This window comes from Stegodyphus dumicola, chromosome 10, assembly GCF_044657685.1.
Source record: "Stegodyphus dumicola isolate Sdum_Otavi_A_Nest chromosome 10, ASM4465768v1".
NCBI lineage: Eukaryota > Metazoa > Arthropoda > Arachnida > Araneae > Eresidae > Stegodyphus > Stegodyphus dumicola.
This window is the reverse complement of record NC_140777.1, coordinates 35,334,825-35,362,037: the sequence shown is the minus strand read 5'-3', so window position 1 is coordinate 35,362,037 and position 27,213 is coordinate 35,334,825. Positions and strand designations below refer to the sequence as shown.

Sequence of the window (27,213 nt, the reverse complement as noted above, 5' to 3'; positions counted from 1 at the left end):
TCCTGGAAGGTTATATCGACGGATTTTCGAAACGATAGTATGCTTTGCGAGTGTAAAGGTTATATACTTATGGTCGCTTAGGCTCTCTTTATCTACTACCTTCCAGTCCTGGAGGAAGGGGGCAGTGTGTGAGGTAGTCAAAGTGAGGTCTGGCCACCCCTGTGCGAATTCTCTGTCAAAAGAAGGAGGTGCTTCTGTTGTGTTTTGGAGAACAAGGTTGTTAGAAGAGATAAAGTCCTCCATTGCTTGTCCTTTGCTATCGGTTGCGCGATATCCCCAGGCTGTATTGTGGGCATTAAAATCCCCTGCAATTATCATGTCTGGTGGCCTGTGCTGGTAAATAATCCTATTTAGGAATCCTGTTGTCGTACCGATATCTGCCGTGGGTGGCGAGTAATTAGAGGTTACAATGAGGGACATAGATAGGACCTCTAGTAAGATCGCTACGTTATCCTGTTCCAATGCAGCAAGTGTTGGTGACCATTCAGGATTGCAACAGACTATTATCGCCCTGGGCGGATGTTCCTGGCTTGGTTTTTGAATCAGTGTCCACTGAATCGGAAAACCGACTGCTGCCCCGTTCCTGGTGTAAGGTTCTTGAGCAATTATGATGTCAATACTGTTATCTAACGCATACTGGATGGACTGTGCAACCGCTGCCCGCGCATGTTGTAGATTTATCTGAAGGAATTTTATAGGGGCATCCCTTCGAATTAACTCGTTATTTATATCAGAGCCGTTATACAACTGTTGTGCATTTCCGGTATTTTTGCCTGCTGCTTCTGATGTTCTTAACATTACCGTTCCTGCGTTGTCTACCTCTTGTGCGGGCACGGGAATGTTCTGTTGGACTTGGGTGGTATGCGCGCATGCTGCTCTAGTAGTCGATGTTACCTCGGACGTTGGCAACCGTTCGTTGATAAATTGGACAGTCCGTGGCAAAAGCGGGGTGCTGGAAGTTAATTTTCGTTCCAAAGCGACAGTTGGAATCCCCACAGTTAATGCAGGAAGGGATTTCCGCCGTGCACTCCTTTGTGGGGTGGTGTCCGGAGCAGTAAGCACAATAGAACTTCTTGGAGTGGCAGGAGTCTTGGGCATGGCCAAACTGCTAGCATTTATAGCATCTTCTGATACCCAAGAACTCCGTGATGCTGTGCGACTGCCAGGCGGTGAACACTCTTTTGATGCGAATGGCTGCGGCAAATCCTTCTGAAGAACATTCAAATACCCATTTGACCCTGTTGGGTCTCCTTTCTCGTAGCCTGAAAAGGGCCTTAAATTCTTTGGCGGAAACTCCTGCAGTCGAACTAATTTCAGTGATGAGTTCTTCTGGTGCCACGTTTTCTGGGACATTGTGGACCGCGCATCTGGGGCGGCGTCTTTTGCGTTGTTGGACATCGACATCTAGCTGTGCTTTTTGGATATGAACTTGAAGTTCTTCGATATCTTTTGAGTTTTGGCAGAAAACCTCTAGGCCTCCTTGTGATGTGGGCGAAATACGTTCTACTGTTGCTGGGATTTTATAAAGTGGAAGTTTCTCCTGTAATATTTTCCTGAGTTCACCTACTGGTTTCTTGGAGAGGGGTTTGATAACTAGGCTCGGCTTATTTGTCTTCCGGAGGACTTCAGCAAACGACGGAGGGGAGTTGGCTGTTCCGGGCAGTGGTAATCTTTCACTATTGACCTGTTGAGTTGGAGATAGGGGGTGGCTGCGTATGTACCGCTTGGCAGCAGACGAAAGTAGAGGTGTTCGTGCCAACGTCTGCTTTGTCTGGCCTCGACTCGTATGCGGAACCTTTTAACGCTAATTCCTTAAGAGCATCTAAAGAGGCTTGAAGTCGGTCTCTAAGGTCTTTAGACAGACAGAATTTATTACTCCTGAAGGCTGTAGCAGCCTGTCTAATGTCCTCGTAAAGGGTTGCAACTCTCTCCTCGTGTGTCAAGTCCGCAGTTAGTACTGCAGTAGGGTCAACAGGGCCTTGAGCACCCGTATTATCTATTTCTGTTGGTAACACAGAAGAGCGGGGCATGGCATAAAAAGAAGCAGTACTCTCTAATTTTACTAATTACTCGCGGAAGGAGTGCGTTGGAACACTATTCAAAAATTGCTCAAGTTCACGAACACTAAGTGTTTCTGTGATGTACTGTAAAACTTTGACAATGCAACACGAAATCGCAATTCATGCACTGTATCACACCGTAATCGTACTAATTAGTAGTTATTTCGTATGAGTAAGTTGGAGGTGCCCGCGATGCTGACTCTACACTACTGAGGAGGATGATGAGGCAGGGGCTAAATCCTTTGCATTTGCATTGGTCATTGGTACAAGATAACGGGAAATAAACAGTGGGGTCGTAGGCACACAAAGGAGTCACAGAGTAATAAGTACAAAACTGAGTATCAAGGGTCCCTGAGTACGATGCTATAGTGAGTGAAACAGCAGGGAAACACAGAGAAATATACGGCCAACTTAATAATAAGTAAAATGAGATATTACTAAAGCAGTGCGCATAAGGAGCACGTGAAAAACACTACAGAATCAAGTGCGTAAGAAAGCGTTACACACAGAAATACTTTTGGCATTAAAATCTGATTGTGCTGAGAGTTATTTAAAAATGTAAAATGTATTAAAATGTAAAATAAAATGTAAAATGTAATGCTAATTTTTACACCATAACAGTTCTAGGCAATAGTAACAAAGATAATACTCCTAGCCACAAAATCACTGAACGGAAGCATATAAAACAATCGTGAGTGAAGGATATGAGGATAATAAAACAGTTATAAATAGCATATAAAACAATCGAAATTGAAGGAATTGTGGACAATATAACAGATATAATAAAAACAAGTGAAAGTTTTTGCATAACCTTAATACGAAACAGAATTTCAGAGATTAAGAATTATATAACACATTTGTGGAAGTTATTACAAATCATAAACACAGTGCACAATACAAAGATTTACACAGAGAGATATAAAACTAACAGCAATATTAATAGTTATTAATATTAGAAAAGGTACTCATAAAGCAACGGTAAAATAAAAAAAATAGTAATAATAATTAATAAATAAATAAATAACAATTAACAATTAGAAAAACATCCACGTAACAGTGGGATAGTGGGAATGATAAATGCGTAGATAAAGTCGCTAAAATGTCAATCGTAAACAGCAGATCAGTGTATCAAAAGGGACACTGGTGGCGAGCTACGCTCTAAACAGCAAAGTACTAAACGTAAACAAACACACGTGCAGGGCGACTGTCAACCACACTCCACTAGACTAGACGCGCATGCGCTCTAGAATGGTGACAGGAAGTCGTCAGACAACCGCGATAAGTGACCTGTCCTGCTGATCCGACCCTGCGCCCCTACGACTAAAAATCAAGTCGGGTCTGTGGTGCTGGGGAAAGTGCAAGGTCACACAGAAGATATGTAATTAAAACGGATGACACTGAGCTACTAATTGTGCTATTAAGACAAGTGAGGTATCAAATTAAAGACAATTTTATGGCCTACCTTGCTGTCCAGGAATGGTACCGATATTACAACTCAGGCCGAAGATGCAGGTGTATTAATCCAAAAATTAGCACTAAAACATCACAGAATTAACACACTGTAGTAAATTGCACAAACACCTCACATACACGGCAGTGGTATCGTTGAAAAGAGCAGGTCTTTCACTTTTCGATGGTACTTAGATTGAAGTTGGATGCCTATTAGATCTGGAGATATCGCTTTGGAAGTAAACACTGCAAATCCGCACTTCGCTCCAAAATCCGCATTCCACAATAGGGATCGGAGGTCGCGAGCCAAACAATGACTCCCCTTTTAATATGCTTGATATTAAGGCACTAATAGGCGGATACTCATAAATTTTTATATCAAAATGCCCAGCTTGTGAGGAGCTAGCCGATGATATTATTTTCGCTGTGGTGCAATTATTATATCCTAGGGAAAAAACAGTAAAAACGGGAGCTCGCGAAAACACGTCGTCGCCCTTTTCACCTCGAGGGGTTCTCCCTGACGAAGACAACAGCGACACAACGCACATCAACTTGAAAGCTAAGAACTTTCTTTCTTTCTTAAGTCGTTAAATGCACTTAAGTTATTACAGTTGGCCCTTGACTTAAGATAATTCTAAACCACATATCCATCAGTGAGAAACTGAGAAATCTTGGAGTTCATGAGTACGAAACAATGTGCAATATAATGCAATTATCGATATGATCCTTAAGCAATTATTCTATACCTGTGGCTACGTTTGCTGAAGCCTTCACAGATGACATTATACGAAGCAGAGCATGCCTACAATTCAAAAATAGCTTCTAAGAATGCGTAAGCGCATAGCTTATTACTAAGACACTGCATAGTGTATTTGAAATGAGGACAATTGTTTTTATAAGCCTAGAAAAAGCTCAATTATCACAGTAATTTATGCAGTTATGTGAGGTGTTTGTGCAATTTACTACAGTGTGTTAATTCTGTGATGTTTTAGTGCTAATTTTTGGATTAATACACCTGCATCTTCGGCCTGAGTTGTAATATCGGTACCATTCCTGGACAGCAAGGTAGGCCATAAAATTGTCTTTAATTTGATACCTCACTTGTCTTAATAGCACAATTAGTTATTATGCACAATTATTTTGGCAGTGTTTGGCAGTGTGCAGTGACATAGGTAACAAGTTTGAGAATCGGTGCCGGAAAACTAAAGACAGTTTTCAATATTATTTCAAATTTAAAGGGAAATCTACCTCGTCGCATCAACGAAATTGTATAGCAAATCTTCATCCACATTATTGCATTTCAGGAGCTTCTGAGTAATGTCTGTCGAATTATCAAATTCCCATTCTGTAACATTTGAAGCCGATAAAACAATACGAAAATCCTTTAGAACGTTTAGCGTGATCATTCTTATTATATCACGATTATTTGTAAAATGTAAGGCATTTGTATTGCATCTTATTCGATAGCTTCCACCAATGGGTCGTTGCATCTCTGTATCATATCCCCCTCCCCGTTTTTTCGAACCTGCCGATATAGTTTTGTCCATCTTGATTTGACTGCGAAATATTAATATATCTTAAGTTACGAATTTCCTCTTTCAAAGTAATACTTGGGACAACAGATCTACATAGGCGGCATGTGGAGACTATATTCGATGTCCAATAGCATAGAGTGATGACTTTCATCATTTGCGAGCTTTTATTAGTATTTTATAAAAACTTTCTAATAGCTAACTTGTTTAAAATAGGGGCAATTTGCACCAAATTAATGCTACCTGATTCATATAATAGTAATTTATTGCCCTGAAAAAACATTGTCTTCCCATATTTAGTCTTTTTTACTACAATACGAAAGAAGAATGTTCGAATGAATTTTTTTATAATCTGAAAAAGCGTAGAGAAAAATGATTGCTACCATTAACTTATATAGAAATATATAATAAATTCGTGCTGGACGGCAGGTAAGTGAACAAATACATAATACATGCTATTTAACTATCGTAAATGGTGAAAGATTTCATAAAAACTATCAAATAACATAAACTATGCCAACTAGATATAATCTTCAGCATTAAATACTTAAGGATACTAAAAGAATACCACTTTGTATTACATCCCTACTTGTAGACACTATCACGCATACCAGGACGAGAGTACATGAAAATTGATTTAGTCACCATTCTTAGAGCAGCATTTTAGGATAATTTTCAACAAGATAATGTCAAGATACATGCAACTGTTTCCCAGTACAGTCTCAGTGTATCTTGATTTCTTAGCTTACTACCATAATCCTCCAGTACTTTCATTCGATAAGTTAAAGGCATAACCCGACCGAATACGGCAGTGGCCGAGATGTGACATCATGTTGCGATTTGAAAAAGTCAGCATACCGATTATTGGTACACACCCTCAAAAAATTATCCATAATCAGCGTACATCTCAGCACTGCTGGGTGACCGATGGTATCTGAACCAGACGAGGCGCTACAACTTATTGCTGCGATATTCCGCTTTTGCAGTTATTTTATTTGAATAATTAGTTCTAAACTCTGTGATACTATATTGGATATACATTTTTGATTCATTTAAAATTTCGAATATCAATTTTCACAAAATTTCAATGATTTTTTTTTTCTTTTTTTAGTTTAACAAAAAAATTCTTTTCGATCATGGAACAATGTTCTTAATACAATTTATAAGTACCTGTTGAATTCGATAAATATGTCCTAAAAATTATTCTTACTATGATATTTGAATACATAAAAGAGTTTTTAATTAATTTTTCTATACTAGACTTTAAGTAAGAGCTCAATATGCCAAAATAAAAAATAAATCACAAAAATTATCAGATAATACGAATAAACCTAGCAATCTAATACTTTTTGTAATTCATAAGTAAAAAAAAAAAATAATCTACATATTGCATAGATAGCTATGCACTTTTACAGGTTATGCCAAGTAAGATATTATATAGGGTACTAAACGACATTTAGGTTTTATATAGGGCCATCAGACAGTCAGGATTTGTATTCACGTCTGGGACTGTATACGAAATTGAAAAATAGCTAAGAATTTTAATTAAGAGTGATCAACTGACTATTTAGTTAGTTTCGCTGATAAATACGTGAAAGAAGAAAGGATTTTGCAACTCTTAATAACATTGAGTCCTCAAATAGAAGGCTGTTAACAATAAAAAATTATTTAAACTTCAAAGTGACTTAAAATTTATGCAATGAGTTTCATGAACATATAAAATGTAACAAAGATTTTCTAAAGAAAAAAACATCTAATGGGAAACGTGACGATGAAAGGGAAGAAGAATCCAGCCATTCATTTCAGCTTCAGAATAGTCATGCTGCAGAATGCTTTTCAATATCTTGGATATTTTGTTGTCGCTTCTGTTTGGTTTCCTTTTATTTCTTTATACCAACTTTTATCTATAAAACAGGCTTTCACGACGTACATGCTGAAGGTTTTCCATACAAAAACTCATTTTTACTCTATTCCAGTGGAACCATATGCCCCATCCCCTCTCCTCGAAGGTCCCTGGAAGATTTCATTTCTAAAATATGGTAACACTACATGGTATGATGCTCTAAAGGTCTAAAGATTACAAACAGGCACATAAATATAAGATGATTAATTTCATTATTCGCATGCAGTACTTATCTTCTTACATGCGAATAAAGTATCTTTCAGATTAGCAACAGAATTTCGAAGAAGGTTTGTAATCGAAATATTTTTATGTAGTCTTTGCATTTTTAAGTACCCATGAATTAAATTTGTTTTGAAATGCTATTTTTCATTCGATATGTTACTGAACCTAATTCTGTTATAGTCCAGAAAACATTTGCAAAGGCTAAAATTTCTTTTAGATGGTAATATTTTTTCTTTAAAGGTAACGCGAGTAATATCAGTGTGTTTTTCGTTTTAATAACTGTGTGTACACTAATCACAGATTAAATTGCTAATACTATGTTCTCAATTCAGAATCACACATTCGAACTGTAAAAAAATATTCTTAAGTTGATTTTATTGAAATTAAATTTTTATGTATCATTTGCACTACGAAGGTTTGAGAAAATTTGCTTTCCTCTTATTCATAGTACAAATTAATAGTAATAATACCATCCTACTAATGAACTATCAGAAAGGTTTTCCTTACGTACAACAGTCAGATGGCAAGACGACATCTACATTAGGTCGAGCATTGCAGAATTTAAAACCATCTCAGTGAAAATTGTTTATTTAAAAATATGTATGTATTAATGTATAATTATACATAGAAAATAAATTAATTAGATACATAAAAATAGTATGAAAAGTTACATGATACATTTTCAATGTTTCAAAGTAGCGGTGCCATCAGTACAGTTATTAATTTTTAGTTATTAAATCATTGAGTTGTCTACCTGTATGATACTTGCACATATCGTTACGCATACTTTAAAATTGAGCACTCTCACGCTTGTTGCAGATATTATTATTATGATATATTCAACGAGGTCTTTTTCACTGTAACCAAATAGGCTTAGATAAGATAAAAAGGGCAGTGACTTGTTAAAAACTGAGTAAGTATTGATTTGTCAATTTGCATTTCTGTCCTAATTTCCGGCATCAACCGATGGATACGCTTGCCTGTTGCAGGTGAATCCCAGAGCTCCTACCCATCGTACTCCTACCATTGAGATACTTGGTGGGTGATCTGTTTCAAAATGTAACTGGTAGTGAAATGGATGCTTCAGGAGAAAGGGTCATTCGCGCCGCAATTTTCGCAACTGGGATCATTGAAAATATAATCCTCTTAGGATGGATATTCCAACAGTATTACATATTTGGATAACTAAATGACTGCGGTGTTCGCTCTGCTTGGATTGCGATAAAGCTAGAGGCGAGTCGCTGTATATGCAGCAGCAGAAATAAATGTCGTTCGTGCAGCAACAGTAGAAATAAATGTCTAACCTTGAGTTTTTATGTATCGATTAATTGTTTTCCTTCAGTCAGCTAAACACATCGAAAAGACGATGTGAAACTTTTATAATGAACGTGTCTTTAGATAACTGGTAATGGCTAGTGAAATGTGGGTGTACATAGTTCATACTTATTTATAGTCATAAGATAGAACTGGAAAGAAGATACCACGGAATACAGGAATGCTGTCCTAAAATAAAAATGGCATTGATTCTATAGAATTCTACACATTTCTAGGGAGACGAGTACTATTCATATCGTCTACAAAGGAAAAATTATTTTGCTTTCTTCATGGAATCCTTAAATGTTGTTTCCATCTTCCGCCGTAACGTTTCGTTTTAAACTGAGCTAAGAAGGGAAGAAGATACAAAGAAGCGATTAAATTTGCAACATCTGCAGACTTCAGCCTGCGATCTTTCATCATGGTAATACAGTATAGTCTTGCTAAAATTTACTAAACACTGAATTAAAAAAGTATACAATATTTTGACGCTAAGAAATGAAGATTATCATTTCATTAAATAATTTTATTAATTGAATCAAACATGATTCAATTAATAAAATTATTTATTATTATATGATAGTACAAGCTCATGAACTGCTTTCAGAAGCAAAAGAACAAAGAAAAACATTTTAAAAAACAAAATAGGAAATAAAGAATTATAACCCAATACTTCATGTCGATTAGTACACGACCATCACCAGTGATCGAAATTTGTCACGAACTGTATTCTATAATATTCGAGAGTAAGAGAGTGAAAACGTTCTTATAGATTATTGCGCATGCGAACATATGGTATGAAATTATCGTTCGTAATAGAGCAGGCAAATAAGTATTAGTGATATAATTATATTGCGCAATTATTTTTATTGATCTAAATTAACAATTAACTAAAATTTTACAATATTATTCTTTGTTTTTAATGTTTCAAAAGTTTTCCGTTTTTAATGAGGAGAGTGATTTTCCACTTTACAGGCAATAAATAATTTAACAAACACATTCAGGAAATAGAAGATTGATATGAGTTTTCTGAACAATTTATGCATGTCTCTCTGACAAAATTTCTATTCAAGTCATTATCGCTTTTAACCACACTTTTATTGCTGCTAGTAACATACAGTGACCTCATAAAATCCGCCTCTCTAAATGAATCACCTTTTCAAAATAATCGGTATTTTCACAGCACGATTAAAAAAATATATTACTAAATTTCATCGATGGTCATATTTATGCATCATTAATCATTTCTAAACTAAAGCATTTGCAGCATTAAACAATGCTGTTATTAATATAATATCATTAGAAGCGTAAAAGAATTTTAAGTACAGAAATTGCTTACGTTTTATGATTATCGTTTTTCTCATCATATACAATGTCGGATACATATATTCGGTTTAGTAAGTGAAAGGACATGTTGTTAAAATAAGCGTAATATAAAATACACTGATGGCCAATTATAAAGAACGAATGGCAGTAGCAAAGATATCAACCACAAAACGAAAGGCATGAAGTATGTGGAAATTAATATACGGTGCGAGATAAATCAAGACGTGTTGTGCGTATGGAAATTTTGTTTTGACAATTTTTTTCATCACGTGATTGATAATAAACATAAAGGATTTGACCCGTATTGACCGTTGTTGTTCAAAGGAACTGGAGTAAATCAATTCATGAATTTGCAATATTCGATCTGTCTTGCCGACATCATTTAGGTGATTTTATACGTGGCTGCATTATTAGCAAAACAGATGTTGAAGGATATTAGCCACAGTGTTATTCAAGAAATCATACATTTTAGAAATCATTTGAAAAAAGTAGAATGTGAAGTAAACTTTACAGGGAAGATCATGCTCGCAGTTACATGTGCAGAAGATATATACATAGTGCTATCGACAAAACGAAACCGGCACAGCACAGCTACTGAAGTAACAAATCAGTTACTTGTTGCTGCTGGCAAGAGAACTCCCGAAAAACTGTAACAAGATGTCTGAATCAATGACGACTATACGTCCGACATTCTGTTGTGTGCATTTTCCATTGTCTAGACGTTACAGTTCCTCTCGCTTGTAATGGTCTCGTCAGCATCGCAATGGGACGGGAGATGACTGGACTTCTTCTCAGATGAGAGTAGGTTCAGCCTTTCATCGGATTGCAGACAGAAGTTGATCTGGTGTGAAAGTGTTACTGCATTATAGTCCGGCAAACATACAGGTAAAGGACCGATATCCTACATGCAGTGTTATGGTATGGGCTTGGATCATGATCAACGGCCGTACGTCGCTCTATGCGCTTCCAGTTGGGACTATGACTGGCCAACGATACATTAATGATGTTCTGTTGCCTCCTGATCGCATGTTACGTAGTTCTGTGATAAATTTGTTTTCATGAACAACAACGGAACCTGTCATCGAATATCTGAGTTCCAGGAGTGTCTATAAAGCGAAGATATTCTACGCCTCTTATGAACAGCAAGTTCTCTAGGTCTGAATTCCATAGCAAATTTTTGGAATGCTTTGGGGAGAAATCTGGTCGACAAGACCCTCCAATAAACAAGGACATCCTCATCCTTGCACTGATGGAGGTGTGGGATAAACTACCCCAACAGCTGCTGGAAGAGTTATAAATTAGCCTTTTTAGTAATATATATGTTACGTATATGAATCTTCTGCAATGTAGAAAAACTTCTAATAATCTCAAATAAATGATCTCATTTCACCAAGTTTGATATTTTGTTGATAATTCTAAGCTGTTCTTAAAATCTTCTTCAAATTTCTTAAAATAAAAGCGCTGATAATTTGCATTAAATTTATAAGACCCTATAATTTGTAGGTCCAACCGCATTTATAAGTTTTAAAAATATTTATAGGGTATAAAGAATAAGGTATAAAGAATTATAAGGTATAAAGAATACACTGGTGGTACAAAGTAAAAAGGAAACATGTAATTGTCCTAAAATGTATGTCAGCATTCTGCTCGAAGTCATGCGACCAGCTTACGCGATAATATTTCAAACTTCATTTTATCGACAAAGGATAAAAAATCACTTTCATACAGTATACTGCATACAATTAAAAAATAACTAAAAACAGGAATTGAATAACATTAATAGTATTAACATCCTCTTGCTTAATACAATTACTGACGAGCCAAAACATTATTATCAAGCTTACATTTTTTAAGGGGTATCAGAAACTCCTATACCGACAATGTTAAATTGGCCATTTTCGATGTACCTTTTCTCAAAATCTGCTGTAGATACAAGATTGAAATTTTTTCTGTAATTAAAGTATACCTGTTTGATTATACTGAAATGAGCTTTTGAAACATTTTGAATTTTAGAGTAAATTACAGGATATTTCGTTAGGCATAGTAAAATTTAGCACTTTTCTCACACAAAAAAAAATTAAAGAAATTTTTTCTAAGTTTATCACAAAAAGCTCATTTCAGTAAATATTAGGGAACCTAATAAATAAGGCATAAAAAGTTTAGATACCTGTGAGCAGTAGTTCCTGAAAAAAGGTACATTGAGTATAAAAAAATCCCGTTTGGAGAAAAACGCGATTTTATGTAAAAATCGTCATTGATCAAAGCAGTAGATGACAAATTAAAACTAGATTTTTTTTACAGTTGTAATTTTCATAGAGATTAAAGAATGGTACTTTTAGAAAGATAAAAGTGTAGAGAATTTGAAAATGCAAAAATCCGAAATCACAATTTTTTGAAGATTTGGCGGTTCCAACACTTTTTAATGAACTCGTCTGGATGATGTGGAGAGCACGTGTAATGTCCGAAGATTCGAAATTAATATCTCCGAAACTGCACGATTGGTAGCTTGTTCACACTTTGCCATTGTTAGTATTTGTGCAAAGTGCATAAATGATAGTAGACACCAAGATGGTGGATGTCCACGAATCATCACAGAAAAAAGACGTCGGAGGCTATGCCTCTTGTTACAGCAAAATCGGTGGCAAACAGTGGCTCAGCTGACAGACCAATATATTGGAGGTCCAAGTGCAAGTTTTCCGGAACAAACAGTACAGCGAATACTGTTGGGTATGGGACTGCGGAGCAATTGTCTCATTCGTGTGCATCCGTTGACAAAATACCATTGTCAACTACGCCTACATAAGGCCCGGGAAAATCGAGACTGGACCATGGATAACTGGAACCATGTTTAAGTGGATGGGACCATGAATAAGTTGCTTGGTCTAATGAATCACGATTTCTCATTCATCACGTGGATGGTCGTGCCAGGGTACGCCGTCTTCTAGGCGAAATGTTGCTTCCCACCTATACAGCACGTCATACATAGGATGGTGGGGGAGGTATTATGCTTTGGGGTACGTTTTCAGGGGCCACACTGAGACACTCAGCTGTGGTAAAACAGACTATGAGAGCTGCGGACTATCAGAACATAATTGCGAATCAATTGCATTCTTACATGGCGTTTGTCTTCCCAACTGGAAATGGATTCTTCCATCAGGGCAACGCCCCATGTCACAAGGCTGCGATTGTGTTGGAGTGGTTCGAGAAACATAAGGAATAATTCCAGTCAATGCCCTTGCCACCTAACTCACCGGATCTTAACCCGATAGAGCACGCTTGGGAAGTCAGCGGCAGCTCAGAGTTCAAACATTACCATCTCAGAATATCCCGACTTTGCGCAACCGCTGCTCAGACTTTTGGTACAATCTGTCTCCAGTCATCTACCAAGAACTTTTGGCATCCATGTAAAAACAAGTTGCAGCTGTTTTTTTGCCAGCCAAAGGTCTCGCAACGCGTTATTTAGGTAGGTGGTCATAATGTTTTGATTCTTCCGCATAGAAAAACATTGTTATAACATAAAAAGATGCCTTAAGTAAAATTATAGTAGTATAAATGACTCGATATTTTTAAACGCCAACGGCTTCGTAATAGATTGCGTGCAAACAGGAGCGGTGATATCTTGATTAAAATGTATTTGAACAAAAATTACACTTTATAGTTTAACTTTCCACGAAAGTATAATTGCACCTCTTCTTAGTATAACTCGTGCACCTCTTCCGCTCTGAAACGTCGGCTTTGAAAAGCAAAATTTAGAACTGGTGCTCACTCCAGTCTTTTGTAACTTTTCATCGGTCCCCAAAGAATTTCCAGTACCTTCCATTTCTTAAAATTACTGGAAGGTATATACGGTTAAAGTTACATATACAGGCCGGATACGATTGCAGTTACATTATAGGGATTAATTACAGTTATTCAGTTACAGTACTAGTTAAAGTTAAACAAGGAATTGAGCAAAATGTCTCCACGTTTGGCGAGTTTTGATGATTTATCGCCAAGTTTGGTGACCAAAAATTAGTCGCCAAAAACATCGTCCGCTTATCTCCCCAATTTAACGAGACATCCATTTACCTCAGTGTTAAATAGACTTGCCCTCGTAACCCTATTTCCTGGCAGAGTTTCGCTTTTTCAATCATTTCATGCTACATTATTCTAAAGAAACTACAATTTAACATATATTTTTTACCAACATTATTTACATACATACAAAATTCGTAACAATATAAATCTTATTAAATATTTCTCTGTTTGAAGAGTGTGTTAAATGTTTTATTACCAACTTTAGATTCTAGAACATTTTAATATGCGTCATTCCCTGTCATAAACGTATTAAAAAGAGTATTGCAACTCAGCTTAAAAGTTATGGAAATATTTTACGTTCTGTTAACTAAGAAATGTATACCTTAAATGTGCTTTTGCCCAATAAGAAATTGAAAAGAAAACTATCAGCCAACCATGGAAGGAAACACCTTCTGAATTCTGAAACTGAGATAACTATATTTATAAACTTACTATTCAATTCACGTCCATTCAAGTCATAATTAACAGGCGGAAAAAATTAATGCTGGATGTGACGCTGGCTAGACATAAAGGGCGAAAGTAATGACTCATAATGACACTTAGAAAAATATCGGGTTGATTCTCTTTGGCACCAGGGGGCGTCACGCCTTACAGTTCGAGCATTGACATTAACGGCTTTCTTAACGACTGCCCGAAAATGAAAGCGCCCTGAAATGACGTCAGCATTTGCATTTTGTTAAGGCGGTTTTCTCCGCAACAATTACTGACGGCAAGAGAGCAAAGTTAATGGAGGATGGTTGATTCAGGATTCCGCGGGGGGTAGACATTTACTGCTTTAGAGATTTAGTGGCATTTCAGTGGCAGGATTTTAGTAGACACATACGAAGGAACTGTGCACTTTTTCATCGTATGTTGCTGTTAATCATGTTCTAAATAAGATTACTTTTGTTTGTTGGCCTTTCGTTGGTTGTAACAGTAAACGTCATATTTTATTTTATTTTATTATTATTATTACTACTACCACTGTTTTTATTTTAATGTTGCATGAAACTTATATGCAACGATACAAAGAATAAAAATTTAAGAGAATATCTACACATGCTTTTAAAGTGCATATAAACTTTAAGGCAATGTATCTCCAATGACACTAATGTCTTTGAAAAACTTATTTTAAAAATAATTGGGATAATTAAATGAGCCAGAAGTATAATTACGAATAAATTAAAATAAATATTCTTTTTTTTTTTTTTTTTTTTTTTTTTTGAGATTATGAATATTTTGACCATAAATTAAGTTTAAAGACGTATGAGATAATTTACTCAGAAGTAGAATTTTTTATAATTATTTAAAACACTTAAAATTGCATGATAGTATATTTTTCTTCTCTTAATAATTTATATTGAAAAGTATAGTTGATATTTTTTTTCCTTTATAAGCCTCTCATTATACATACGAATTTAGAAATTCGTCTGATGTTGATATTTTTCAAAATATACCAAAAAATAAACATAAAATTTATTAATGAAATAAATATAACAAAAATTAATTTTATTACTGAGATCATTAAAATATATTTCAATAACACAAAACAATAATTTATGCAGTAATTTGTAGTACCAAAAATAATGCACAGCATAAAATTATTTTTATCTGAAACTTCATGTATTTGCCTTATGTTAATAAACAATAACTAATCTTTGATCTGTTTAAAAGGAAATCTGTAGCCATTTTAGAATTTATGCTGTCTTTTCTCTTACACAACACGAATACGGATCAGTTTTCCTTAGAATGTCCTCCGTGAAGCCGTCCATTCCTTAAGCAGCTAGTCTTCGTGTGCTTTGTCGAATTCAAAAAGTTTAATCTAAACTTTAGAATTTTTGTTTTTATGAAAAAAAAAAAAAAAAAAAAAGTTAAACTACATAAGAAATATACTCCGCGCATATACCCTGTTTTTAATAGCCCTTCACTGTGGTTGGTTGGTGCTTTTACCAAGTTGACGTAAAAAATTTGCATTTACAGAAAATCTTTATACCAAATTTTTTAAAGTAACAAAATCTTACGCCACTTGTTATATAATCAAAGACTTCCGGCGTATGCCATTTGGGCACAAAGCCCTCATGTAAACGCTGCATAAAATGCTTAAGATGCATAGCAACGAGAAAGGGAAACCTGCGCTCCTCAGAGGATTCGTGGATTTGTGCATAAAACTCATGGATTTATTCTGATGTTAATACAATAAATCGCTACAGCAACACACAGATTCAAATTCGAATACATCTGCAACATCATTTCTACGTCACTTATTAAAGTATATTAATTGTTTTAATGATTATAATTTTTAGGGTATTATTATCATATAAAGAAAAAAGATTATATTTGCGAAGTCCTTCCATCTATATGGTTGAAACATTTTCGCGGAATACTCTACCTTGACAACTACAAATGCATACTTTAAATAACTTTATAAAAGTAAATTCTGTAATCTTAGTGCCTTTTAAGCACTGACATAGGATTTTATCAATCAATATTTGGGAACAGTTCTTTTAGAAATATTAATACATAAACTAGTTACATCTAATTTATTAACTTCAAGAATTTTTTTTTACAGCTACAAGGCTTCTCTCATATTATAACTGTTCCAATCTTATGTGATTAAAAATAATGGAATAGAGAATAAAATATTATCATTAATCTTATAAATTTCTTCAAATAAATGATCTTTTGCTTCTTTCTATTCCGCAGTTAAACCATTATTGGTGAAGATTAGTGGACCTCGTCACCCATTTTCTGCAGGAGAACGAGTGCAGCTGAAATGTAGCAGTCAAGGATCACGTCCTCCAGCAGTTATCACCTGGAAAAAAGCGGGCTCTAATTTCAAAAATCCTCAGGAAGAAGTAGTGACTGGAGGAAATGCAACCATCAGTGTTTTCACTTTTACACCAACATCTGAAGACCATGGGCATTATGTTACATGTAGAGCAGAGAATCCACTAATTCCTGGTAGTGGTATCGAAGATGGTTGGAAATTAGAAGTGCATTGTAAGTACATTTTTTAATGAAATTCTTGTGTTTGTTGTATTTACATATAATAATACTCATCTAAAAGATTTGATTGTGTCTAAAATCTTAATTACTGATTCAATTCCAATATGAAATATTTGAGACGGATTAAAAAAATTATTCAACTTCAAAATATTCTTGTTTCTGACTATTCGTACTTTCACGTTTCGTTAACTAATTAAAAAAAATCTACGTCACACTTTTAATTAATTTTCTTTTTCCTTGACTTCGGGAAACACCCCCTCGGAACGATGACGTCAATCTACGTTTCTGATAAATTGATATTATATTTGTATATTATTAAAAAATTAGTTATTATTTTAACCAGTTATGTTAAATTGTTTCAAGTGATTAGTGCTTTTCAGTTTATTTAGCGAAGTATCTGTTTTAATACAGGAAAAAAAAAAAGAGTTCTTTCGTTCCTACAATAAAAGTCCTTTTGTTCGTGCAATAAGATCCCTTTCGTTCCTGCAATAAAAAATGTATAAGGTATTTTTAAATGGGTTAATTCTTAAATGCGTGAAACGATTTTGCCATAAAATTAACTTGTCATTCCGGCAGCAATCCATTTGTTTGTTTGCTTTAGGAACAAAAGTGCATACTGCATTTAAATTGGATTAATTCTTATAAAGTACAGGAATGGTACATTTATGTCTATCAGTCTAGAAATCCTGATAAAAAAATTCATTTTCCTAATTCGAGATTTCTGTGGCTCTGTACACAAAGTATGTGAAAACAAATACCTTCATTCCATTTGCTACTTGTTATTACCTTTTTAATCTGTGAAAAAATAGAAAACATGCAGTAGTGCATTAATTTATCCTAACACTGAGATGCTGTGTAAATTATACACGGAAAACAAAAGTAATTGTAATATTTCAGCTATATATATATATTTCTTAAAAATTGTATACGATAAAACATAAAAAATAAAAATTACGCCCATTTCATTATAACTGCATATGGAAACACACTATAGTTAATTTTTTCAAAAACATTTGTCATACAATAATTCCACCAGTATATTTGAAACAGCACAGGAGGAATTAAGTTTTAATCCAAAGCGACTGTCTAAAAAGCTATAAATTATTTTAATCTGTTATTATCCGCATGATATTCCACTGTTGCTATAATTAGGATGGGGTAATCCGATTGAATATTTTAAAAGCAGGACAGATAGCGTCAAACCAACTGAAAATTTATTTTGTATTTTCCATCTAAAGATTGATTTATTATTTGCTTTAACAAGTGTATTTAAATGAAGAGTTACTGAAAAAAGAAATTAAAATTTTTAAATTAAGTATAAATGAGTGTCCATATCTCACTAAGATTTAATAAAAAAAAATATAATTACCTTAATAATACCATCGTATTTTATAATTTAATACCATTTGATAGCCCAGTAATTAAGCCATTTGTGGAAATTGTATCGAAAGCAGTATCGAAAGCAAAATGTATCGAAAGCAGGATGGAAAAAAAAATCTGAAAGCTTTCGGATTTTATATTACGCCTAAAAGAGCTTTTTTTTATTTTCACATACACCTCTCGAGAGCATTTGGGATAACGCCCTTATGACTTAAAATATTTAAAAACAGCATATTTTTAGAATTTCAGGTAGACAGTCTCGCGTGCTTGAGATAAACTTATTTTATACCGTACAATGCGTTGCCACTGCTCGCTTTGAAATCATTGAGTTACTTAATCAAAAATTCGTTAAAATTCAAAAAATAATAAATAGATAATAAAAAAAATTCGAAGTTCCAGATTCGGGCTTCCAGGTGCCCATATTCGGTGGGAGGGGGGAGGACTACTTTATTCAAAATTTGATAGCTCTAGTTATCGTTGTTTTTTTCTCAATGAGAAAAAATACTTTCATGCTGATTTTTCTTTATGTAATTTCTTTAAATATAATGCAGGGCTATAATATTTGGTGGCCGTTCCGAGATTAATAGCCACTTTAATAACGCCTTTTTTGGCTAAAAATGTAATATAAGTCTGAAATATTCTAGCATGCTAGCATACTTGCACCTACCAGCATCCTGTCTGAAAATGTTTATTGATTTCGTAATAAAGCCAGGTTTTAGTTTTCCTAATAGTGTATTTGAAATGTTTAATTTAAATAAGGGCATACAGCTGGCATGGAACTAGTAGGAAAATCTTTCAAAAAATTCGTAATAAAATTCAAAAATCTCATAGCTGCTATTTACAGCAAATAAACATTAAGTTTCGAAGCTTAGTAATAAAAAACTCGAATACTTCATCTATATCCTACGATTTCGAAATGCAATATTCTCTTCGTTCAAGCTAATAAAAAAGCTTTGGCTTCTAAACTGAAGGCAGAATATAAAACCGTAGATAATATTTTAAAGACAAATTTAAATAAGAGAAAGAAATATTTACACGTGGAGATTTTATTTAAATATATGTTCTGTTTTACAAGTAAAGTTTACATGTTTATATGTTATATATAAAGCTTAAGTTTATATGCCGCATCGCATCAGCTTTTATGCTTCATTTTGTCAAGAAATTCATAAAAAGCTTATATCCGAGATCTTAAATTTAGCTCTTAATTTGCTAAACATTTTCCCTCTTTTTCAATTTCAGACGCCATTACTGTGTTTTAATATTTTTTATTCTTTTTTTTTTCTCTTTCTTCCCTTTCGTAATTTTGTTTTCAGCATCGCTAGCTTTTATATGCAACCAGTGTACCTTAACCTCCCAGAAGTATAGTTCTAATCCTATTTTCTTTCATATGAGCAGCATCAACCTAACTCACAAGCTTATTCAGCCAACACAAGAACAGCCAAACTTAGGAATCCGGCACTTTTCTGTGCTGTGGTTACTAGCTCCAGTACACGTTGCAAAAGGGAAAAGAATATAAAAGAAAAATGTGAGAGTAATACATTCTTACGTCAAAACTTTTACTGGGCTTCTTCGATTCTTTTCTTTAGTATTAAAATACAGCGAAGAAAGAGTCGCTGTTTTTTGGTCGAGAACACATAAGGAAAAGCGAGGGAAAATGAAGTAAGGGAGATATCGTCAATTTCAAACATAATGTTTTGCTTTTTTCTTATTCAAATGTTTACGAAATATTATTTTAATGGCAGTGCAAAAAGCTATTATAAATATCGAGGAGTAAATTACACCCTCATTCGAAAATATTATATATTTATTAAATAGCATATCTTAGAGAGAAAAGTCCTTCGGATTCTATTTTTGTTTTAAGAGCAGAATTTCATGAATAAACAAGAATGAATCAGTAAATAATACTAATAGTACTTAAGCCACCAGTAAAATGTAATTGAAAGAAAACGTGTACTTTTTAATTCTCTTTTACGTGAAATTTTTCAAAAAGCACAATACTATAATATGAACGTTTCTGAAGATGCTTTCTCTCTCAATGATTTATCAGATTTTGTATCTATCTTGACTGATAACAGGAAGACCGGAAGGTGGTGAAACTACACAGACTGTTGCAAATACTCGAGTTCCTTAAGGTGTCGATTCCGAGTTTTTGAATCGTTTCTGAAACAAAAGAATAGTACTCAGGAAACAGAATACGATGAAGAGCAGAGATGAGCAAAAGCCTGCCTGGGGTCTAATGTGGTCCTTTTGCGATTCCGGCCTGTTATGATATCTTGTGCAACTATATTTTCATCTCTTTTCTATTCAATTTTGTACGCAAATTACTGAAATCAGCAGCACGAGCGCGCTTCTGTTATCACAGCCTACATTCGCATATGCACGCATGATTGATTATGCTAGCGATTAACCTAAGATGAGAACACTAGTTACCCTACAAACGTACACATTCGACGACGAATATTGTTTTATCATTTCCACCAGTTTAGAAATGAAACTATTAAATAAGAGTATTGTAGAGAGAAAAACACTGATCAGAAAAGGGAGCTTAGGAAAGATAAGTTTTCATCCCTAAATTTTTAATTAAACAGAAACAGTATACAACTCAGTCATTTGATGAGGAATAGGAAAAGATCCCGTTTTTGGTGTGGTTTGTTTGGGAAAACTGTATATTCTCTCTAACTCAATTACACGCCCTCTTTCTTTAAGAAAAACAATAAATTATTAATTATACCCAAATTGAAGAATGGGAAGCAGACAGAATCGATGTGACTTCCTGTTCTCGGTCTGGGTCTTATCTAAAGCAAAAAATTATGCATAAAATATTATTGCAGATAGCAAGTTTTTTAAAACAATTTACTGGGTAGAGATATTTTTCCATCCTATGCCTTCTTTCCAAAGGATGAGGACATCTCAAAGTGCCATCCCAATTTGCAACGGCCGTGCCCACATGCTGCACTAAAAAAGAACTTCTAGGCTTATAATTTAAACCATTTGCCCACCCCTGATGTAGGGATATTTCTCCCAAGAGTAGATTATTTATCACTAATGGCCCGTCGTAAACTTTGATAGAATGCTATAGAGCTAATGGGCATTTTCAACCGGATATAAGGCTACTTGCATTAATATAACTCTTCATGAAGTACAACTACATGACTAGAAACCACTGATTTACTTTCTATGCTTACAAAAAATCAGTGCAGAAGTAGATTTTGGAGCATATTAAAACATACATATTACAGTTCCAAAATCAAGAAATTTCAGAGCTATTTCGAGAACTTCAAATTTAGGCTTTTAGAACTTTGGCATTTCAGAAAATAAGGTTTTTTTGGTTTGGTTTATTTGATTACGGCAAACAATGCCCAAGGTTCTACCTGTTTAGAGGTGGGATGCTTTCCTGGAACAGGAGAAACTGGCTCGCATATCTAATGTAACAGATGGGAAAAAAGTGAAAACTTCATGCAGCCGGCCCGCCCATCGAGTTACGAACTTCGTACCAAATTATCAGTATTCCGAAGATAGGAGGAGTTATACAGTTTTCATAATATTTAGTTGAAGAACGGATTATTTTGGCGGGAAAGCATTATTTAAAGTAATTAAATAATTATGAATAATGCATAAAATGGGTTTAGATTAATTTAAAAATTATAGTTAGTTGGTTTCGGCCAATACTGTATAAATTCTTAGATTAACAAAGGTGTTATCTGTAAGTAACAAAATTTGTGCTAAATGTTATTACTCTAATATAAATTCTCAAGTAATATGTATTAAAAGAAGTGACCTATAATGCTTCGTATACTGCGTTTAATGGGTTTACTAATTTTCCGGATTGTGTGAAACCGGATTGATCCAGATTATTTGCTAATAGAGAATATAAATACATAAAAATTTCCGAAAGATTTTTCTCCATGTTTTTCAATAAATAAAATTCGATATTAATAAATTTAAATATTTTTATTAGAAATAAGTTTAAAAAAGTGCATATTTTCCCAATTTATTATCTGTTATTGCAAGTGTTAAGGCCGCAAGACAAAATGTTAAGGCGAAATATTCATCATCATAGCGTCGTTATAGCATGTGCTAAGGCGTAATATTCATTATCATTTACTAACCTTTGTGATTGGAAAACAAGTATGTAAGCTTTTGCCTCAAATCATTTTACGGACCCCAGTGACCTTGGGAAAAGTAAAATAAAATTCTAGCTCAAATGATTTTCTGTACCCCAGTTAACCTTTGGAATAAGTAAAATCTAGATAGGGAAAATTTTATCTCAATTAAAATCCCGTATTCTAAATTCATACTTTTGGGGTGTGCGAAAGCAGCTTAGCTTATAAGGCATATCTCCCGCCTTCTTAGCATGCCTTCGTAGTGTGGTGGTCCCGCTGGGCGCGTATTCCAGAGGTCCGCGGTTCGATTCCCGGAGAAGGTGTTGCTAATTTTTCGTTTCCCCTGCTTCCAAAAACTACCTAATGTCTCTACAAGCTTGTTCAGCTCTACAAGCTCTACAAACTCGCAAGCTAAATGCTCTACAAGCTTTAAATCAAAATAATTAACCAACGTACCTGTGTCCTGTTAACAGTTTCACCTTGTTTTTAATCCCCTACGATCTATCTTGCATAATATTTTTAGTGTGTTACTCATGTTAACTCATCGGAAACACTAAGATAAGTGTAATGTTTTGACTGCTCAATGATCTCTCTCAGAGTGTTTTTAATGACTCATTTTTCGAAAACATTACTTACAAACTTAAATCGTGTAAGAATGACCACTTCATACTCATACATTTCCCCCCTCTTCTTTCTTCTGTTCTTTATCTTCTTCTTCGTGCCATTTTTCCCTTTGCATTTTTCAATCATATTAACCAAGACGCTGATGCTACTGCTAACGTTGAAAATTATAATTATAGTAACTATTAACTGACGTAAACAATAACTATAGTAAACAACTTATGATTTAAAGCTCATTCATCTCATAATATCTCAAAACTAACATCCAAGCAGCTTGCAGAATACAGATCATAAAATTAGGTCATATAAATAAGGGCTTATAACATCCTATTAATTATATTATTGGCATCTTTAAATTCACAGATTTAAAAATATGAAAATAATATCTTACCTGTTTTCCAAAATAAAAGAATTTATTTTCATTTTTAATTGCTCTACGAATCTTTGTCGTCCTGAGCTTCAAAACGAAGACTGGTTAAATTAAACACATTGATAATACATTATACAGATGAAAATATTCTGAGAAAATCAAAGCTTTTTTATCATCCCAATCTCTTTACGAGTTGTCATCCCAAATATAAACGGTATAGGAAGTATAAAAGCGGATGGCATCACTCAATGCTAGGTAAAAATAAATATTGATCACCTGAGTGCGCTCACGCCTCACACGTTTTTTTTCCTTCCCGCCTATGAGGTACTTAGCATACCTTCGTGGTGTAGTGGTCAGCACGCTCGACGCGTAATCGAAGACTGAAGGATACTTCCATAAGAATTTAAGACTTCTTTAGTTTTCCTTCATGAGTGATGTAAATAAGTATCATTTCCCCCGCAAGAGCAATTTTTCCTACGGCATATTGCCCTAATATGTTTTGCCGTAATTAAATGATTCAGATCTAATTCGTTATTTCTAAATAATCCAGTATACCCATTCTAGAAAGATATCTATTGAGTTAATATAGTTTATATTATTACAATCTATTTTATTGCGAGAAGGATTTTCAAAATTAATTAGGTTTTGTTTCGAGGGAAGTTTTGGATAATTATTTATTCTAAGTAGTATAATTATAAAGCAAGCAGTGTTTTCTGGTGCCTAGAGTTAATGTAGATGAACTCTTTCTCGTAACTTGTAGTTTGCTGAAACAAAATGCAAACTTGAAGTAGAAATAAAACAAATTAATTGAAAATATCGATTACTAACATTATATAATCGAAGGTAAATCCACATTTAAGAAATTCATTCTAAATCCATTCAATAGCTTAAATAAATTTCATACTATGTCGATGAATGGGTAAATGACTCATGAATATATCCAAAAATGTACTGCTAATTAATGTTCTCAATTTACAGACCCCAACAACTGCTCTAAAAATAATGTATTTATTATTAGAAAATGAGGGACTTTTTTTCTTCCTCCTAAGGCATAGGTATATGAACTTTCTTAAAAATGCTAGATAATTATGCTCACTTACTTCACTGATCTTTCTTTAACACTTGAAGGAATGCTAATGTTGTTGTTACTTATCCCACTTGTCTGACAACATCAGAACAAGCCCATGAAATTCATCGTGGCAAGGACAGCAAACTACACCTGTTGTTGCAAGAGTCTTTAGAGCCATACAATTGGCAATACGACTGAACACAGTTCTTCCTCCAGTTTTGAAGAAGAGTACCCCAGGGAAACCGGTCTGAGGGTTTTCCACCCCTCTTCCCCTACTTTCCAACATCTAGAGAGGACTTAACGGCTTGCCGCAAATTTAGTGTGTTCTCATACCGCACAGATACTATACATTTACGGACACCCATGCCTTCTTTGGGGTTCGAACCCGGGCGCTTCAGTACAGGTCGCTAACCACTACCCTGGTTGGGTGGCGGAATAATAATGCGCATGTTAAAGGGTCGAGGCTCAAATTTTTATTGCTATGAGTAAAATATTTAATATGTGTCTGAATCAGTAACAAAGTCAAATAATTTTACAAATCCTAAATAATTATTTCAAAAAATAAATAGAACTGCACAGTTTCAAATCGAATGTATTTAAACTAATGAATATGACGCTTAATGTAATTTTATCAAAGTTCAAAATAAATTAAAAGTCATTCACGCTTCAGAAAAGTAATAACGAATGGAAAAATTTATTATTTCACTGCTTAATTCTCCAATACATTTTGTGTTGTAACATTAAATATAACGTTACAAAGACACGTTAGATATATTCATTTCTTGCGAACAGTTCCGTTTGTTTTAATGTGCGTTCGGAATATGTGATAATATAAATAATAAAAATCATTTACATTTCATCATTTTCGAATCTAATCCTTAATATTATAGATTTCAAATTAGAACATTAGATGCATATGAATAATAACTATTCTTTTTGATGTCATGCTCAATTAATTTTAGAAATGCGAACAAAATGTCGCTAACATTATTTCTTACCTGAAGATAACGTCCTTTTTCGATTTGTTTGCTTGAAACTGATGTTTAACTTACATTTATTTTAATTCTTTGACCAATCAGAAAATGACATTTTTATTCATCTTATATTTGAGTCGATAAAATCTTTAAAAACATGTTGCTATAGTTATCTAATAAAGTAATAATATTTTAATAGCATAATGTTAATTACCAAAATGTTCGGCTTAACGTTAAGCATAAAATTCTTTAACTAAAGGAAATCTTCTTTAACTAATGTAGAGTCATTATAACTCTGAATTTTCGAATAAGGTAATCTAGATATTTTTCACTTAATTGACCTCAATAAGGGAAAATTATTACTTTCTGCTGCGGCAAATTAAGAATGAACAGATGCGAAAGTAAATTTGTTAAAACAAGAATAGAAATACATTTATTAAGAATTTTGTAACCAATAAGAATTTTGTTTCCTTTAGTTAAAGAATTCAAGTAATCTCTATTAAAGGAGTGATCAAAGGTTGTTTCAAACTTTGGCACAAATTTTTGTCAGCTCTTGGCTCAAATTAAATCTTTATACCTTTTACCTCATTCTTTGTTTGAAAATTATGAGAGGAAATATTTGCTTACACGAAACAAAAAATTTATAAATTTCTTGTGCGACTGCTTAAATTGAATTAGCGCCAAAGCGGCTGCCTTTCTGAATTTACATTTTTTTCTCGAAATTGTAAGTTTTAATGAACTTCGCTGATTTAGTAATGAAAAACTGCAATCTAGTGATTTCATAAATTAAGTTAGTGAATTGTGTCTAGTTTGGAGAACCACATTAGATTTAAGAACATGTGTCTTAGATTGAGTGAATTTCAATAGTAACTGTAAAATAAATTTTCTTATCTTAACCAAGGAATAACACAGAATATGTTCATAATTGAGTCTAGTGAAAAGAATGGCCTTAAATAAAACAATAATGCAGACTCAAGTGAATAATTCCAATAATCCAGTGAGGCTGTTGTGTGAGATTCTACATGCACAAACAATCAGTATTCTCTTGAAGTTATGAGGAATTAATTTTAAAAATAAGAACAAATGGCCGCTGATATTATTTCCCTAACTGAAGATAACGTCTCATTTTGTTCGTCTGGATTTGATTTTTAACCAGCATTTTAATTCATTGGTTTGGAATGATGAATGTAAGAAATTGTCCTAAGAAATCAGTCATGATTTCAGACACTTTAGGGTTTCACTTTAGACGTCTGTAAAAGTGATGCTCGTAGAGAACATGAATACTGTAAAGCTCGACAAACAGACATCACTTTCAGAGGTGATCATTATATTGTAGTTGTGGTCGTGAGAAACTTCACTATATTATCAATTAATTATTTAAATTAATTGATTCGACAAAGTTAACGGTTTATTTTTTAACTATATAATTAAATTATGACATGAATTCATCTCTGTCATCACAATGGCCAGCGTTTGCTTCCTCTCGTATCATTGGGCCCGGGTGTGAATTCCCGAGAATGTTTGGATATTTGTAAGTGTTTTGTGTCTTCGTTGCATGGAGGCACTTGAAAGGCACGATGAACAGAAGAAACCTCTCAAAAGGCTTGATGACAAGAATGTATCCTTGGATTCTCCCTCGGGGATTTTCTTTAAAACCTGGGACGGATCTAGGCAAAGTCGTACTATTAACTATAACGTGTTAAAGGCCCATGGCAACTATAGACGCAACCTTGAGCTGCTGGCCACCACGAAACCTGTGGTCTTGACCTGATGTTTTTGTCAGATAAATAAGATAAGCCACAGTGTGATGTGAACGTGATTGCATTAA

General features: G+C 34.1%; 1 protein-coding gene across 1 annotated transcript in view; it reads left to right on the top strand.

Annotated features, from left to right (window-relative positions):
- LOC118191363 (neural cell adhesion molecule 2-like) overlaps positions 1–27,213 on the top strand; it is a 199,398-nt gene that overhangs the window by 118,728 nt on the left and 53,457 nt on the right. Inside the window, exon 5 of the mRNA XM_035362168.2 lies at positions 16,566–16,862. Within this exon, the coding sequence (XP_035218059.2) occupies positions 16,566–16,862 (297 nt within the window). The remainder of the gene's footprint in view (positions 1–16,565; positions 16,863–27,213) is intronic.